The following is a 17121-nucleotide window of genomic DNA, read 5'->3' as shown; positions in this document are numbered from 1 at the left end:
TGAAAAGGAACAACCGAAAGACAAAGAAGAAGATGCTTATGTACATTCTCCAATGATTATTTCAAGCATATTTCTGAAAAGTTTTTAAAAATAGTTTTAAAATAGAAATATGGCATATAAAACTAACTAAACACACACAAAAAAAAGATTTCACAATGTTTTTTAAATGGTTTATTTAAAATATAATTTCATATTATTAATCATTTACCAGCAAACAGGGAAATCCTAATATTTATCAATATATCTGATCAACATCAGTGATATAAAGAAAAACACATCATTGTGCTACAGGTACAGGTCTGATCTTCATAGCAATGTATCTGAGACCGTAATGATAGCCTTTCCAATGTTGCCACACATTTCCGATGGCATAACGAGAGTCGTCACGTCCCCACAGGTATATCCCATTAGGGTTAGTATTATGGCACCGACTGTACCAAAAAGCCCCGAAGTAAGATTTAGCACAGTTTCCCTCTGCATATGAGTCCTGGTCTTTATCAAAGGTGGAGAATTTCTGTCCGTTGTTTGTAGCCATAGAATCACCTGCAGATAACAGAAGGTGTTATTACAGATTACAGATTATTTAGTTATCTCCACATCTCTCACTCTCCCTTACCTGCACCTCCATTGATGAAACCACTGAGATGGAGTTTGTAGCCCTCGGCTTCTGATTCGACAGAAAAAGAAGAATACCGAGCATAAACCGACACTCCATCAAAGTCCTGCAGGTCCACCTTCAGCTCATATTTCCTTTTATGTGTGAGCTGATAAAGATTCTCCAATCCTGGAGGTAACAGAAAAATCACATGGAGAAAGAAAGTAAGTAAATAAGTAAGTAAGTAAGTAGGCCTGGGTAGACTGAACCCAACATTTCGCAAACTAAAAACTCAACGAAGTGCGTTGCTTAGTGTAGCTCCAGCATTTGTTATCCTTATTAATTTTTTATAGATGAGTTACACCCTGGAATCTTTCACACTACAGGCCAGTTTAGAAATGCAAATTAACCTACCCTGCATGTCTTTGGACTGTGGGAGTTAACCTCACCCACCAAAGGGAGAACATGCAAATTCCACATACACAGACCAGAGGAAGTAATCGAACCTTGATCCCAGGGCCCGTATTCACAAAGCTTTTTAAAATTCTCTCAGAGAGCTCCTATCTTAGCTTAAGACGTCCTAGCTGGGAGTCGTAGACTAAAAGTGATTTAGAAAACTTTTGAGAGCAACTGTAAGTAAGGAAATTACAAAACCCTTTATCTTAGTGAGGAGGTGTGGTCGACCCTGTTGCTAGGAATGATGCAACAATTTAAGGACCAAGGATTGGTTGCTAAAAAATATCTTCTGACATCTGTAAAGGTCTTAAAATGTGCTCTTTGTGAAAGTAGAATACGTGATAATAGAACAGACAGTGAAACCATAGTGTTTGTATATAAAGAAGTTGTATAATCATGACTACAGGCTACTTTATGCAAAGTTTCTGTTATAGACTAAATATATTAAAGTTAATTAAAACAGCCAAATGTTGAAAATGTGTCTACTTTTGAAGCAAAAACTTCCACATAGTAGTTACTGTATTTAAGTTCTTACATTTATTTATCATAACTGATTTTATTACGTGTAATCCATTTAAAAGTGTCAGGTGTGTTGTGCGATAAAAGAGTATCAGCGAGAATGAAAGGAAAGGTGTACAGGACAGTGGTGAGACCAGCGATGCTCTACAGCTTAGAGACAGTGGCGCTGAAGAAAAGACAGGAGGCAGAGTTGGAGGTAGCAGAGCTGAAGATCTTAAGGTTCTCCTTGGGAGTGACAAGGATGGATAGGATCAAGAATGAGTTTATCACAGGGACAACCCATGTTAGATGTTTCGAGATAAAGTCAGAGAGGCCAGATTGAGGTGGTTTGGACATGTTCAGAGGAGAGATGGTGAATATATCGGTAGAAGGAGGTCTAGAGGAAGACCAAAGAGGAGATTTATGGATGCAGTGAGAGAGGACATGAAGTTAGTTGGTGTGAGAGAAGAGGATGCAGAGGATAGGGTTAGATGGAGGCAGATGATTCGCTGTTGCGACCCCTGAAAGGGAGCAGCTGAAAGACAAAGAAGAAGAAGAAGAAGAAGGAGTAAACATTTCAGATTGATGGGAGGAAAATGGCTCAGATTTTACTGTTCAGTCTTTGTAAGTTGCACTTTTGGATGGTATGTAATCAACAATCCAAGCTAGACAAAGAGCCGTGTTTACTTTTAGTTTTGCGTTGAGTGTTTGGTGAAAATTTCTTCTTTCCATGATTTTGTCCTCTGCTATAAAAACTCTTAAACCTCCTAAAAGTCCTCCTCTCTGCTCTTAACAATTTTTACCTTAGGAGTTGTTTTGGGGTCTAAGATGTTTCATGAATTATTTTTATCTTAACTATAATTTAATCTTAAATTAAAGGGAAAAGTTCTAGGAAAATTACATATTTCTAAGAATTTTCTCAGAATTTCCTCACTAGAAGCAACATTTAGGAGCAACTTAAGACGCTTTGTGAATATGAGCCCAGGAAAAGAATTGTGTATTATCCTTAGGTGCAATTTCCAAATGCCTGAAGGTCACATGTTCATCCGTTCAGATAATAATATGCAAGCATAAAAAACATGGGAATGTAAAACCATCATTTAATTAAAGTAAACTTTTTTTCTGTTTTAGTAAAACGTAACATTATTTTGCATTTGTTAAATGTCAGAATTGAGCAAGGGAGAATTTTTTCCATATATTTTTTATCACTTTTATCTAAGTCGGAGGTATGCATACACTAAGTTTAAAGAAAGAAGTTTTTGTGTTTTTCTCTAAAGTGTATGTAAATATCTGGTTTCAACTGTATATATATATATAACAACTGTATATCTGTAAGACTGTATTGTATGTTATTTATAATATAATAATTATAGTTATTATAGGTGGAAGTCATAGGAAACTTTGAGTCTTTAATGTATTTATTATAAGTGGTTTTCCTTTTTATAATTTAACTTTATCTACTTCAATCTCTTAAATTTGTTTATGTCTTTTCATTATATCAGTAGCTAATAACCCATGAGTAATCTGTGATGTAGTTCCTTACCCAGCCAGTATTCTCCGTACTTGTTCCCAAACCCTTTCTTGTAGTGCTCCCATGGTCTGTAGAAATTCACACTGCCGTCCATTCTTCTTTGAAACACCTGGTGTAAAGGTATTAACCTAGGTGTTATCACAGATCAACCGAGATAACCAACATAGCTGAATCACAGACATTATTATCTATTTCGTGGAAATTGTGGGCTCACACAGAACCACTGTTCTGCATTAGTTACTTTCAATTAAAACATTGGTTGAAAGATTTTATAAGAAAAAGCTTATTGTTAGGAAAGTTGTTATAGATGCGTCACGTCTAAACATACCGTCCAATTTCCATCTTCTGTAAGACTTCCCCAACATCCCATGTCACAGTACACCTGGACAGGTGTTTCCCCTGTAGGGTAGATTGTGTACACTCCACTGAGTGTGTGCCCATTAATGAAGACATCAGAGCAATCTGTTGGGAACAGTTCCTGAGAACCAGGAGTACTTTCAACCAGCAGGGGGAGCAGGAGAGTCCAGAACACAAAAAAGACTGAAAACACCATGTTCTAGGAAAAATGACAAATAAAAAAAATTATAATATATATATATATATATATATATATATATATATATATATATATATATTTTTTTTTTTTTTTTTTATTTGTCATTTTATATGGGAAAAGAAGTGTTTAAACCCCTACATATTTTCTTTTCAAAAGAAATGAGTCTATAATTTTTATCATATGGTAAAGGATTAAGACAAAATATCAACTTAAAATCCAGAAAAAGCACATGATATGTTTCATAACAAATGTTATGAATTAAGTTGCATTTTAATGAGAAAAATAAGTATTTGCTCCCCAACCAACCAACAATAATTCTGCCTCTCACAGACTGGTTATGTGCTCTTGTGGTACATATTAATTTAAGAAGGAGCTCCTATCAACAATGTGGTGTGTGTATAAAAACCACCTTCTATTCAAACCTCACCACCATCGGCAAGACCAAAGAGCTGTCAAAGCAAGTCAGGAACAAGATTTTAGACCTGCACAAGGCTGGAATGGGCTACAAGACTATCAGCTAGAAGCTTGGTGAGAAGGAGACAACTGCTGGAGCAATTATTTACGAATGGAAGAAATACAAAGTAACCATTAATGGCCCTACATGCAAGATTTCACCTCATGGAGTAAGAATAATCATGAGAAAAATGAGGGACCAGCCCAGGACTACACGGGAGGAGCTTGTGGATGATCTCAAGGCAGTTGGAAGCTCAGTCACCAAACAAACCATTGGTAACACAATACGCCTGCATGGATGGAAATCTGTGCTTTCCAGAAAGGGTTTCTCTACCAAGTACTAAGTCATGTTTTGCTTGGGGATCAAATACATATTTCCCTCACTGAAATGCAACTTAATTCATAACATTTGTATCATTTGCTTTTTCGGACTTTTTGGTTGATATTCTGTCTCAATTCTTTACCATAAACCTATGATAAAATCAGGTGATATATATATATATATACTGCACAAAAAAATAAAGGTAACACTTCGTCCCAGTTTTACTTGAACGCCTCTCATACTGTGTGTATGCATGGTTCAAGTCAAACTTGAACTAAGTCTTCCCGTTATTTTTTGAGCTGTATACTGTATACTGTATATAATTAAAATGCAATATGGCACAACTTACAATAATTTAATCTTCTCTACTGTCTTCTTTCCTTTTTTATAAAATTGTGGATTTGACCCTGGGCACCTGTAAATTGAACAGCTAATTTAATAAAATATTAAAATATTTATTTAGACATTGAATTAATATTTTATTTAAGAAAACAACAGAACTTACCCAAGATGGTTTTCTTCAGATGTTCGTTCTCCCATCCTTTTAAACTCTGCTGACATCCTAAACCCCTCCCACAGGTCATATGTGTGCTCCAGTTATTCAGATCCTGAATTTATGAATGAGGAAATTATCTAAATTGTAATGAATTTTCACATCCAATTATTCTGTATTGCATAGTACAGTATAGTACAGTATAGTACAGTATAGTACAGTATAGTACAGTATAGTATAGTATAGTATAGTAATCTGATATAATGCTGTTATTATACATTAAACACAAGTAAAATATGAACATTACATCAGTTTGCCTAAAAAGTTATTGAAAAATGTGTACTAGGTGAATCTGTAAACATATTACTGAATACACTTTTTTTTTTACTTATTTACTTTGCAACAGCTTTCACAAGATTGTGAAAGAGAATTACAGATAAGTGCAGAATTACAGGATGTACTCTGGAAACTGACTGTACACGAACTGACCACTAAAACGTTGTTAAAGTGTTATAATAGGCACCAAGTCCCTTTACTGTATTACACACATTTTATTACAGTTGGAGTATACACTAACATATGTTTTACTGATTTATTTTTTCATTTCCCATTTGCTTTTGGGATAACAGCAGGCTGAAAATAGTATTAAATATTAGTAAATCTTCCATATTGCTATCTAAGACCTCAGGTTTCCTGGAAGCTGACTGTAAAATATACTCTCCATGTCCTGGATTTTCCCTGGGTACAGGTCAACTGCTGCTTACCCAATCCATTTGTCATTCACACACTCTTCTTCAATCCAATATGACACACTTTGATGGATGCAGGGAGGAGCTTAGAGGCAGTTCTCACTCTTCACAAACAGAGAGTAGATAACAAAGTGTTGTCCCTGATACCCTGTGCTACTGCAGGACCTTGCCTAACAATTGTCCAAACTCCACCAAATCCAAAACACACACTAATTATTGATTGATGACCCAGGTTTACTGGTACATTGTGCAAGAGTGTGTTTACTGTATGATTACAATCTGTGGCTTTTTCCCATTTATGCACATTGAGGAATTCCCATCATTCTTACAATTCTCACATTAACCTGTAAAAGAAATCGTTGTAACTAACAGTAAAGGATTTCCAGCAATATATTATGCATTTATAATAAAAGCTTGTAAATATTAATACTTACAATATTAATGCTTGTAAATATTAATACTGTAATTGCTGCTGTGGTTCCTGTACAGTACTCTACTGTAAATTAATGTGTTATTTACTTTAATTATTATAAAATACCTCACTGTAGCACATGCTTGGTGATTATATATACACTCACCTAAAGGATTATTAGGAACACCATACTAATACGGTGTTTGACCCACTTTCTGCCTTAATTCTACGTGGCATTGATTCAACAAGGTGCTGAAAGCGTTCTTTAGAAATGTCGGCCCATATTGATAGGATAGCATCTTGCAGTTGATGGAGATTTGTGGGATGCACATCCAGGGCACGAAACTCCCGTTCCACCACACCCCAAAGATGCTCTATTGGGTTGAGATCTGGTGACTGTGGGGGCCATTTTAGTACAGTGAACTCATTGTCATGTTCAAGAAACCAATTTGAAATGATTGGAGCTTTGTGACATGGTGCATTATCCTGCTGGAAGTAGCCATCAGAGGATGGGTACATGGTGGTCATAAAGGGATGGACATGGTCAGAAACAATGCTCAGGTAGCCTGTGGCATTTAAACAATGCCCAATTGGCACTAAGGGGCCTAAAGTGTGCCAAGAAAACATCCCCCACACCATTACACCACCACCACCAGCCTGCACAGTGGTAACAAGGCATGATGGATCCATGTTCTCATTCTGTTTACGCTAAATTCTGACTCTACCATTTGAATGTCTCAACAGAAATCGAGACTCATCAGACCAGGCAACATTTTTCCAGTCTTCAACTGTCCAATTTTGGTGAGTTCGTGCAAATTGTAGCCTCTTTTTCCAATTTTTAGTGGAGATGAGTGGTACCCGGTGGGGTCTCCTGCTGTTGTAGCCCATCCGCCTCAAGGTTGTGCATGTTGTGGCTTCACAAATGCTTTGCTGCATACCTCGGTTGTAACAAGGGGTTATTTCAGTCAAAGTTGCTCTTCTATCAGCTTGAATCAGTCGGCCCATTCTCCTCTGACCTCTAGCATCAACAAGGCATTTTCGCCCACAGGACTGCCACATACTGGATGTTTTTCCCTTTTCACACCATCCTTTTTAAACCCTAGAAATAGTTGTACGGGAAATCCCAGTAACTGAGCAGATTGTTAAATACTCAACCATGCCACGCTCATAATTGCTTCAATCACCTTTCTTTCCCATTCTGACATTCAGTTTGGAGTTCAGGAGTTTGTCTTGACCAGGACCACACCCCTAAATGCATTGAAGCAACTGCCATGTGATTGGTTGATTAAATAATTGCATTCATGAGAAATTGAACAGGTGTTCCTAATAATCCTTTAGATGAGTGTATAATATATATATATATATATATACACACACACACTACCGTTCAAAAGTTTTAGATCACTTGCAAATATCTTTTTATCTTTTTTTCTTTGTTTAGTGATTTATTTTCTACATTCTACAACAATACTGAGGATTTCAAAACTTAGTTAGTTGTTATTTTAAGACACAGAGGTCAGCCTTTCTGTAATAGTTCTTGCAAGAACAGTATTTTGTCAAGTGCATTTGCAAAATCCGTCAAGCACCATAATGAAACTGGCTCTCATAAAGGCCGTCCCTGGAGGGCGAGACCAAAACCTACCTCTGCCGCAGACGAGAAGTTCATTTAGAGTTATCAGCCTGAAAAATGACCAATTAACAGCACCTCAGATTATGAAGTCTTTACAGAGCATAAGTAGCAGAAACATCTCACCATTAACTGTTCAAAGGAGATTAATGCATTTTTTGGACGCCTTCAGCATTCCTTTACAATGTAGAAATAAATAAAAATCAGGAACCATCATGGAGTTAGAAAGTCATCTTAAACTTTTGAACGGTAGTGTATATATATGTGTGTGTATGGATGTATGTGTATATATACAGTATATATATATTAATATACACTCAACAAAAATATAAACGCAACACCTTTGTTTCTGCTCTGATTTTTCATGAGATGGACTTAAAGATCTAAAATTCATTCCAGATAGATAATGCACGGCTCCATGTTGCAAGGATCTGTACACAGTTCTTGGAAGCTGAAAATGTCCCAGTTCTTGCATGGCCAGCATACTGACCGGACATGTCACCCGTTGAGCATGTTTGGGATGTGCTTGAGCGGCGTATACGACAGCGTGTACCAGTTCCCACTAATATCCAACAACTTCGCACAGCCATTGAAGAGGAGTGGACCAACATTCCACAGGCCACAATTGACAATCTGATAAACTCTATGCGAAGAAGATGTGTTGCACTGCATGAGGCAAATGGTGGTCACACCAGATACTGACCGGTTCTGAGTCCCCAGACCCCCAATAAAGCAAAAAACTGCACATTCCAGGGTGGCCTTTTATTGTGGGCAGTATAAGGTACACCTGTGCACTACTCATGATGTCAGATCAGCATCTTGATGTGGCACACCTGTGAGGTGGGATGGATTATCTCAGCAAAGCAGAAGTGCTCACTATCACACATTTAGACTGATTTGTGAACAATGTTTGAGAGAAATGGTAATATTGTGTATCTGGAATGAATTTTAGATCTTTAAGTCCATCTCATGAAAAATCGGAGAAGAAACAAAGGTGTTGCGTTTATATTTTTGTTGAGTGTGTATATATACATACATTACCAAGACCCAGCAGGGGAGACGATGTGTAAGTTTGCCAAAATCATACAGTCAACTGAACAGGCATCCATCAACTGAACATGAACACAGCGTGGTCACCATTAACAGCTGAATAATCAGTGTCAATTCATCATACATTTATTTCTCTGTGTGAGCTAGTTTTAAGTGTTGCTTGGAAAATATTTTCATCTCACGAGCAGAAGACGAGATTTGAGCATGTTCTCTTAACTGTCATGTCTTCCATAGGGAGGAGACGAACGCAGGTGCAGGTTTTAAGGAAAACTGAGATTTATTCGGATGAAGTAACACAAAGCAGAAAATAAAACGGAAACAAAACACAATAAACACGGAACGGCTCTGTAGCCACTTTCCCAGGCTGGGTCTGCAGGGGGCTATCTAAAGTGCAACTGAGAATGCGTGCGTTCACTTCTTTCACTGGAGAACGCTAAGAGTCTTTCCACAACGCTGAGTGACTTTCCGAAAATAAGTGTGACCTTAACGAAGGCCCCTTTTTCTACTGCCTCCTCCTGCAGACGCCACTCAGTCCTGGGAGAGAGAGAGAAAACACATAGAGGGCTGAGAGACAAGACAACGTGCATAGCAGTGACCAGACGAGGTGGTATGGGTTCGGCTGGGTTAAATAGTGTGACACAGGATGTAGACACAGGTGACTTCAGTTTAGTGTTTGATTAACTTAATGGGGAACAATACCGACATAGACACAGTAGGGGGAGACAAAGCCACAGCTCAGTAACCCGGTGAGCCCGATCTTACTCCCCAGGACTGAGGTGGCCCAGATGTGACATTAACTGACATGTTTTTCCTATGACCACATGGAGGTGCTAACATGTCAGGCAACTTCTCATATATACTTATATGATATGTATAACTAAAAGTAGATTATGCTTTTTTATTGTGTTGTAAAAAATATACCCACTGAGATGTACCTCTTGGGTGCCATTTAAATGTGAAACGCATAAAGTGTGTTCACGTCTATTTTTTGTATATATATTAAAAAAGCATAGTTTTAAGTAGTAGTAGCAAGCAGGTGAAATTTTAATATTCAATATAACATGCCTGTTATACAACCGGACGTGGGTGTCAGAGACAAACTGCTGTTACCCAAACACTTAATGGACATGTAATTTCCTCTATTTTCTTTTGTTATATCCTTTAATTCTTTAGACAGATAATCTGCAGTCGATATGGACTTGACCAATGCAAATGGTTAAAGGACTGAGAAGTAGCCCTTTTGTGCCATCCATGATCTCTTACTTCTGAAGAGGGTTGGGATCAATGTGCTGCTCTGTTCCCTCCCACACTGTTGTTGTTGTTGTTGTTGTTGTTGTTGTTTAACGTTATAGACATTCCATTTAATAAGTTTCAGTACAGCACTTTTAACAAGCCTTCTTTGAACATCAAGTTTCTTTGGCTCCATAACTATTTGCTATTGACTATTTATCTATTGACAATGTGATGCTGTTCCTCATCCGCACTGACTGAGGCCTTCCAGTAAGAATGTCCAGGATGCAGTTACAGAGGTAGGTGTCCAGGCCCAGCAGACTCAGCTTCCCGATCAGGTGTTGGTGGGTTTTTAGGTTTTAAATGCTGTGATGCAGTCTACAGTATGAACAGCATTAAAACGTAGATGTCCTTTTTGTCTAGGTGTGTAAGGGCCAAACGGAGTGTGGTGGAGATCTCCATGGAACACTGGATAATACACAAACTGCAGTAGGTCCAGTAAGAAGGAGAGCAGGGTCTTGATGTGTCTCATGACGAACTGCTCAAAGCACTGCATGATGATAAGTGCAAGGACAACAGAATGGTAGTCACTGAGACAGGACATAGAAGCACATTCTCTGAGCACTCTGCCAGGGATATCGTCTGGTCCAGCGCCTACTGTATATGTGGGTCGACTCTGCGTAAAGTTTTCCTCACATCAGCCATGGTCAGACATAGCACTTAATTGTTGGGAAGTGGTGTGGTCTTCCTTGCTGTCACATTGTTCTGCACATCAAACAAAGAGAAGTTGCACAGCACATCTGGAGGGGAGCTGTTACTGTCATAGGCAGTTGATGTCCTGTAGTTGGTAAGGGTTTTGTATGCCCTGTCACATGCCCCATGCGTCACTGCTGTCTTTAAATTATTTGTGGATTTTCTGGATGTGTGCACTTTGTCCCTCTGATGGCCCAGGAAAGTTTGGTCCTTGCTGTTTTAGGGTCACCTTGTCCCCTGCTATTAAAATTTTATAGTATGCTCCGAACTTCTCCATCCCTCTATGCCCATAAGACAAGCCCATATTGCTCGTTCTGGTTGTGGAAGAGCTACCGATAACTAACAACTTGACTGGAAATGACCTAGCAGTATTCTTTGGGGTTGGAAGTAGATCCCACACTATTGTAGTGGATTGTTATGTTCTCAATTCTCAATTATATACCAGTAAACTGGTAACAGGATCATAGGCACCCAAGGCACATTTACTGTATGCTTGTGTGGACCAAAGACCACCGAGTTCAATCACACTGAAAAGTTTAGGAAGTACAAATTGCTGAAAAATGTTATGCTGGTGGAAGTAAAAAAAGGTATCAGAACACCTTGTGTATGACAGTCCACTGCATATGGGGCTTAGTATACAATGGACAAGTTCAAGACTGCTGACCCAAATTTTCCAGATCTCAATCTGACTGAGCATTCATGAAATGCCCTCTTTAAATACATCAGATCTAAGGAGGCCACACTCTTTCCACATCCCACAGCACCCAAAGATTTCACCGCCAATGGCACAGTGCTAGACACCAGAGCACACCCCAGAGGTCCTGCAGAGCCAGAGTACACCCCAGAGGTCCTGCAGAGCCATATATCTATCTATATATCTATCTCAAAATATTCCCTCTTAGATGACTTCCAAATAGTGTTAATATACAATAGGTTTTCATCATCTTTATGCAGAACAACAAGCTATTTCTCAGTTTCCAAGAAAATAATTGGTGTTTCTTGGTCATTTCATTTGCCAGCATCAAAGTGTTTCCTTGACTGATTTTTTTGCTTAGTAACTTTCTAACTTAATAGTGATAACCATGACAAACTCAAACATCCACTTTCCTTGAAATTCATGGCTTCCATGGTTAGGAGCATGTCATGTTGAGCGGGAGTCATGTTGAGGATGCTTGTCTAGGTTCTCCACTATGACAAAGTAATAGCACAAAGGATGGCTTAAATAAGTGGATGTGCTTTTATTTTATAATGATGTAGATTTTGTGTAACAATTTGCGTTTGGAAATTGAGGAATTGGCAAAAAACGTGTTACCCACAGTTTTAACATGCTCCTATCTGATCATAGCTGACAATTGCCAATGTCTTTGTTCCCACACCTTCTTTTTAATAAGAAATACAAAAATGTCACTTGTCTGCATTCCATAATTTTGTTAGTTGCTTTTCAGAACACAGACAACATTGTTACAAATGAAAGCACATTTCTGAAAGCTGACATTAGATAAAAAAAAGTGCTTTTGTCTGTACATTTGTGTTTTTATATTTGACCAGATTTATGTTACATGCTTTATGTACCATGCGAAAGTCTTGCAAAAAAGCCACATGCAAATAACTGCTAAGGGTGTCTTTAAAATAGTTTCTCTATTTAAAAAAAAATAATAATATATATATATATATATAAGACACATTTAGTAATGAATAAAACAAAGTCAATAATTTTTGTAATGATTCTTTCCTTAGTATCAGATACCATGTGCACAGTTTTAGAAAAAACATAGCTGAGCTGAATTTTTTTTCTGAGCATCCTGTATAACCAGTCATAGTATTTCTTATGTATAGTATGTCGCATTTGTTTCTTTTATCATGGAGCAAAATCCAGAAGCTTTTTTTTTTTATGTTTTTTGTTTTTGTCTGAAAATTAATCTTTTACATAATAAGCATCTTTTTTTTCTGGTCTATAAATATTTTCCTGTAATATTTTAGATATTTAAACATCATTTGTTGTTCTCTAAATGGGTGCTAAATCACTTTGTTACTTGCAATAACTTATGTGCAATTGTCCTCATGTGCAATATTATTACTACTTGGTTAATATTACTTTTCATTACTAAATATAACTTAATAGTACTTATTTACCACTGATTTTCTAAAGTGCAACAACTCATTCCAAACTTCCACTTATGTCAGTAGTTTTTCACTCAGCTGTGTGACTTACAGATAGATAGATGGTGTGTAGCATAGTCTGTTTATTGTATTGTGGTTGTTTTCTTTTTTCAGATATTATTTAGATTTTATTTAGACTTATTCTATTTTATTAAATTTTATTTATTATTGTTTTGTGTCTCTGTGTCTTTGTGTGTTATGGCCGTCATCACATAAGCAATTTCCTGTGGGATCAATAAAGTTTTCTGATTCTGATCAGTATTCCAGGAAAAAAAGGTTCCAACTCCCATGCTTTCGTCTCCTGAAACTGGGAATGCAAAGTGAATAATTTCACTGTACAGTAATGTCTATTTGACTTTAAGGCTTAACAGTGTATTCTAAATATAATGTGTAAATGACGATAAAAGCTACTTTGCTATATGCCATAGTGAAAGAGAAAGTCTGCAGCGGCTGCAGAATTCTTGGCCATTCCTGTAGAACTAGTTGGACCTAAAATGGAAGTAACACAATGTTCACAAGCTATCTAAATAGTTTTGTAAATCCTATCTACTGTAAAGTGCATAATCAACCAGAGTTCATGGGGAACTTTTTTTTCTAGCTTTCATTTTAGCAAGTCTTCGTGTCTCAGACCAGTTCCTGTACCTGAGCAGTTTCAGAGGAATGTTTTTGTTTGTTAATCCACACAGTGAGCTGTATGTATAGAAGTGTGTGTGTGTGTGTGTGTGTGTGTGTGTGTGTGTGTGTGTGTGTGTGTGTGTGTGTGTGTGTTTGATTTTCTCACTTTAAAACTTGTTTGGAAATGGTTTTAGAACTTTCTATATTGTTTTGCAGCAACAATTGCTTCTCTAAAAACATTGTCCTTCCCTCTTGGCATTGTGTTAATACACACCTGAATACTTTAGACCAGCAAAGGTTTGGCAAGATACTAAAAATAATTTGTCATTTTTTGCAGTGAAATTGCTTCATAACTATTTTAGTTTGATGTCCTTTATTCTTCAAAAGCTGTTGGATCCGGCTGGGCATAGAGTCAGACAGATGTCTGCATGTGTCACTGTTTCTGTCCATGCCTGCTTGAAGATTATGGATACTTCTGTTGGTTCAATGTTGGTCGAACATGGTGGCCTGTGTTGGTCCTTTACTCCCTGATGGGCGGCAGCACTTCTCTGCATTTGCGCTACTGGCTGACCAATGATGTTAGTGTGTGTGTGTGTGTGTGTGTGTGTGTGTGTGTGTGTGTGTGTGTGTGTGTGTGTGTGTCAGGAAGCATCACCACTTTCCACATTTGAAGAATGTGTACAAAGACAGACATTGCTTTTTTTTTTTTAGAATTGCTAGCCATTTGTGTATTATTCAGTTCCCTAAATATTGCTTAGAGAGCTATAAATATTTAGTGACCCACTACAGTATGACTACATAATTTATTTTAAAAAATAGTATGCATTGAGAGAACAAGACTTCTTATCAATCATGCACGCTAGCATGTGTTAAACACAAACACTTTATCTAAATGAATTCACTATGATGTCACTATGATTGTCTAAACAGTGGTGATAATGTGCTGTTATTCATTTCTGTTTTTTTCTCTTTTTATTTATGGTTAAATGACAGATGCAGGTGTAAAAAGTTAAAAATGAATGTAAAATTAAATAATTAGTTAAAACAATAGTTTTAAAGTTCATTGTGGTACAGTTCATTAGGTGTAACTGTTAAAATAAGCCACCCCATTTTTTTATGTTTTCTAAAATGATAAATATTAAATTCCTTGTGCTTTGTGCTCAACTATGAACCGTGTTAAACAGGTCACTAGATGGCGCTAATTGCTGGGAGGAACCTAAAAGCCCACAGAGGCCAGGTGCTGCTGATTAAATCCTGAAGCCAAACTAAACACAAGCTAAAGTTTTGTGCCTCTTCTTTCTGATTTGCTTTACGGCTACATTTTTGTATGTTTATGCGGTTGTTAAATATATGTGAAACATATCATTTGACAATTTTGCTCTGGTTATTTATGGTTTGAATTGCTGTGTTTACTTTGTTTTATCTGAAGAAAATTGTGTGTGCTGTAATACTGGAACTGTTGTTGAACTGAGTTGAGTCAAATGCATTTATTTTCATGCACATTGCTGAAAGAAAAAGTGTTTGTACTTTTGTAGTTTATCGTCATAATGGTTACATATATTTTCTTAGTTTTCAATAATTTTATCACAAATAAAATTATTAAATACATTTCTGGAGATATAAATGTTTTCTCATCATTGGTGATGTTAAAGAGTTTAATTTAACTTCCAATTTCCAAACTTGCCATTATCCACTGAAGCATTGCTGGGCCATCCTATCTGTAGCCCCACCAGTGAGCCAACATTGGGCCAATAGACAAAAGATGTTGAGCCAACCACTGATGCCAACATTAGCCAAATGTTCTGTATGCACTGTTGTTGGCCCAACGCTGGCCCTTGTGTGCTATCTGAGTTTGACCAGATGTGGGCACAAGGGGACGTTTTATGCTCCATAGACGGGGAGGTTTTAACTTTCAACTTTTAAAATAAGTGTGAGATTCCTTTTATCTTGTGTTTTACCTGCATTTTATCTCTTTGTGTGATAGTTTTTATATACCATATGTATTGCTATCCCTTTTCGTCCATGTTTAACATTGCTTTAATACACCAATTCAATACACCAGTTTAAGTCCTGTACATACTCGACCATTTTTAGACCCAACCTTCTCATTGATCTGTTTTATTTTAAATTTTAACCTCAAAGTTTCCACTGCTAAGCTTTTTCTTTTCCCATAATTTGCTACTTGAATGTTTTTTTACTAAACCACTTGACCTATTTATTTATTTATTTATTTATTTATTCTTTATTATATTTTATAAAATATTTTTGTCATTTGGAAAAATTAACCTTTTGTAAAATAAAGGAACGTTAAAAGTCAAAGTCTCTTTCTTCCTCCCTCTCTCCCTCTCTCTCTCTCTCTCTCTCTCCTACACGCCTCCTCGTTCCCGCGCCTCTCTTCGGTTTATGAACGGTCCACTGATTGATGACGTCACTCAGGGCAGTAGTGCACGTGTGGAAGGTCAGGCTGCAGGCGGTGTAGTGACAGTGAGAAAACCAGCAGTGGAGTCGGGAGCGGCGCACGACCTGGACAACATATACAGTACACACACACTACAAATCTCAGCAACACAGACGCATGAAAGACACACACACAGCGACCAACATGTTGCGGGTCGTAACAGATCAGCTCTTCATCTGATCACACCATATATCATCATGGGGAGGATGATGATGATTATGTTAATGATGTGGATGGTGAGAAAGATGATGATGATGATGATGATGATGATGATGTTGATGAAAAATAGCTGAGCTACAGTGACCAAGCTCATGGTGAAAGACAGTCTGAGGCAGTTGGTACTTTGTTTGTGTCCACCAAATGTGGTTGCACTAGTTGTTTATTTTGTAATTTTTTTATCACATTTGCCAATAAATTTCACATGTTTTCTTATTATTGGCGATAATTAAAAGATTTTAATTTTGCCTTAATCTACTGAACCAATGTTGTGCCGACATTGGGCCAACCTTTGAGATTATCTACTGAACCACCAATGGGCCAATGCTGGGCCAATGGACAAAATGACGTTGGGCCAACCACTGCTGCCAACGATGGCCCAAAGAATGCACTGCCTTTGGCCCAACATTGGCCCTTCTGCTTCTGTTGGGTGCTAGCTGGGAGATTACATGACAAAAGTTGTCTTAAAATTTTGGCCACCACTGTATGACCATCTAAATAGTAACTAATTGGTAGTTATATTAATTGTTGGAACAGTTTTATGAAGGTAAACCTCATAACACATTTAGCAAACATAGTTCAATCTAGCTGGTAATGGTTTTAAAAATAATGAAAAGCTAAATGCTAGAAAAGTAAAAAAAAAAAAAAGCAACATTAATAGACATAATGACAAACCAGTTCAGTGACGAATTCTGGTTCTCTCGCTGAGTGACAGTGCTGTAATCCGACGTAACGAAGCCATCGTGTCACCGTATCACACCATCACCGTGTGCAAGGCTTTGGCCTTCTGTGTGCATTTGAGCATTTATTACATTTATATTTTTACTTTTGTTCTGTGTATTGAACTTAAAAAGTAATGGTTAGATATACCATTTAACCACTTATATATTTAAATAAAGGTTACCATTTACAATTTAAAGAAGAAGTAAATGTATTAGGCATTATGT

General features: G+C 37.3%; 1 protein-coding gene across 1 annotated transcript; it reads right to left on the bottom strand.

Moving 5' to 3' along the window:
• Positions 1-214: 214 nt before the first annotated feature.
• LOC128506437 (microfibril-associated glycoprotein 4-like) lies at positions 215-4823 on the bottom strand. Its single transcript, XM_053476867.1, has 5 exons — positions 4761-4823; positions 3409-3636; positions 3093-3189; positions 617-784; positions 215-543 (listed from the first exon to the last, which is right to left on the bottom strand). The coding sequence occupies exons 2-5, from the start codon at positions 3631-3633 to the stop codon at positions 278-280; spliced, it is 756 nt and encodes a 251-aa protein (XP_053332842.1). The 5' UTR covers positions 3634-3636; positions 4761-4823; the 3' UTR covers positions 215-277.
• Between the last annotated feature and the right edge of the window lie 12298 nt (positions 4824-17121).

Source organism: Clarias gariepinus, chromosome 18 (genome assembly GCF_024256425.1).
Source record: "Clarias gariepinus isolate MV-2021 ecotype Netherlands chromosome 18, CGAR_prim_01v2, whole genome shotgun sequence".
Lineage (NCBI taxonomy): Eukaryota > Metazoa > Chordata > Actinopteri > Siluriformes > Clariidae > Clarias > Clarias gariepinus.
The sequence above is the reverse complement of the archived record's forward strand: the minus strand, read 5'-3'. Positions and strand labels throughout refer to the sequence as shown.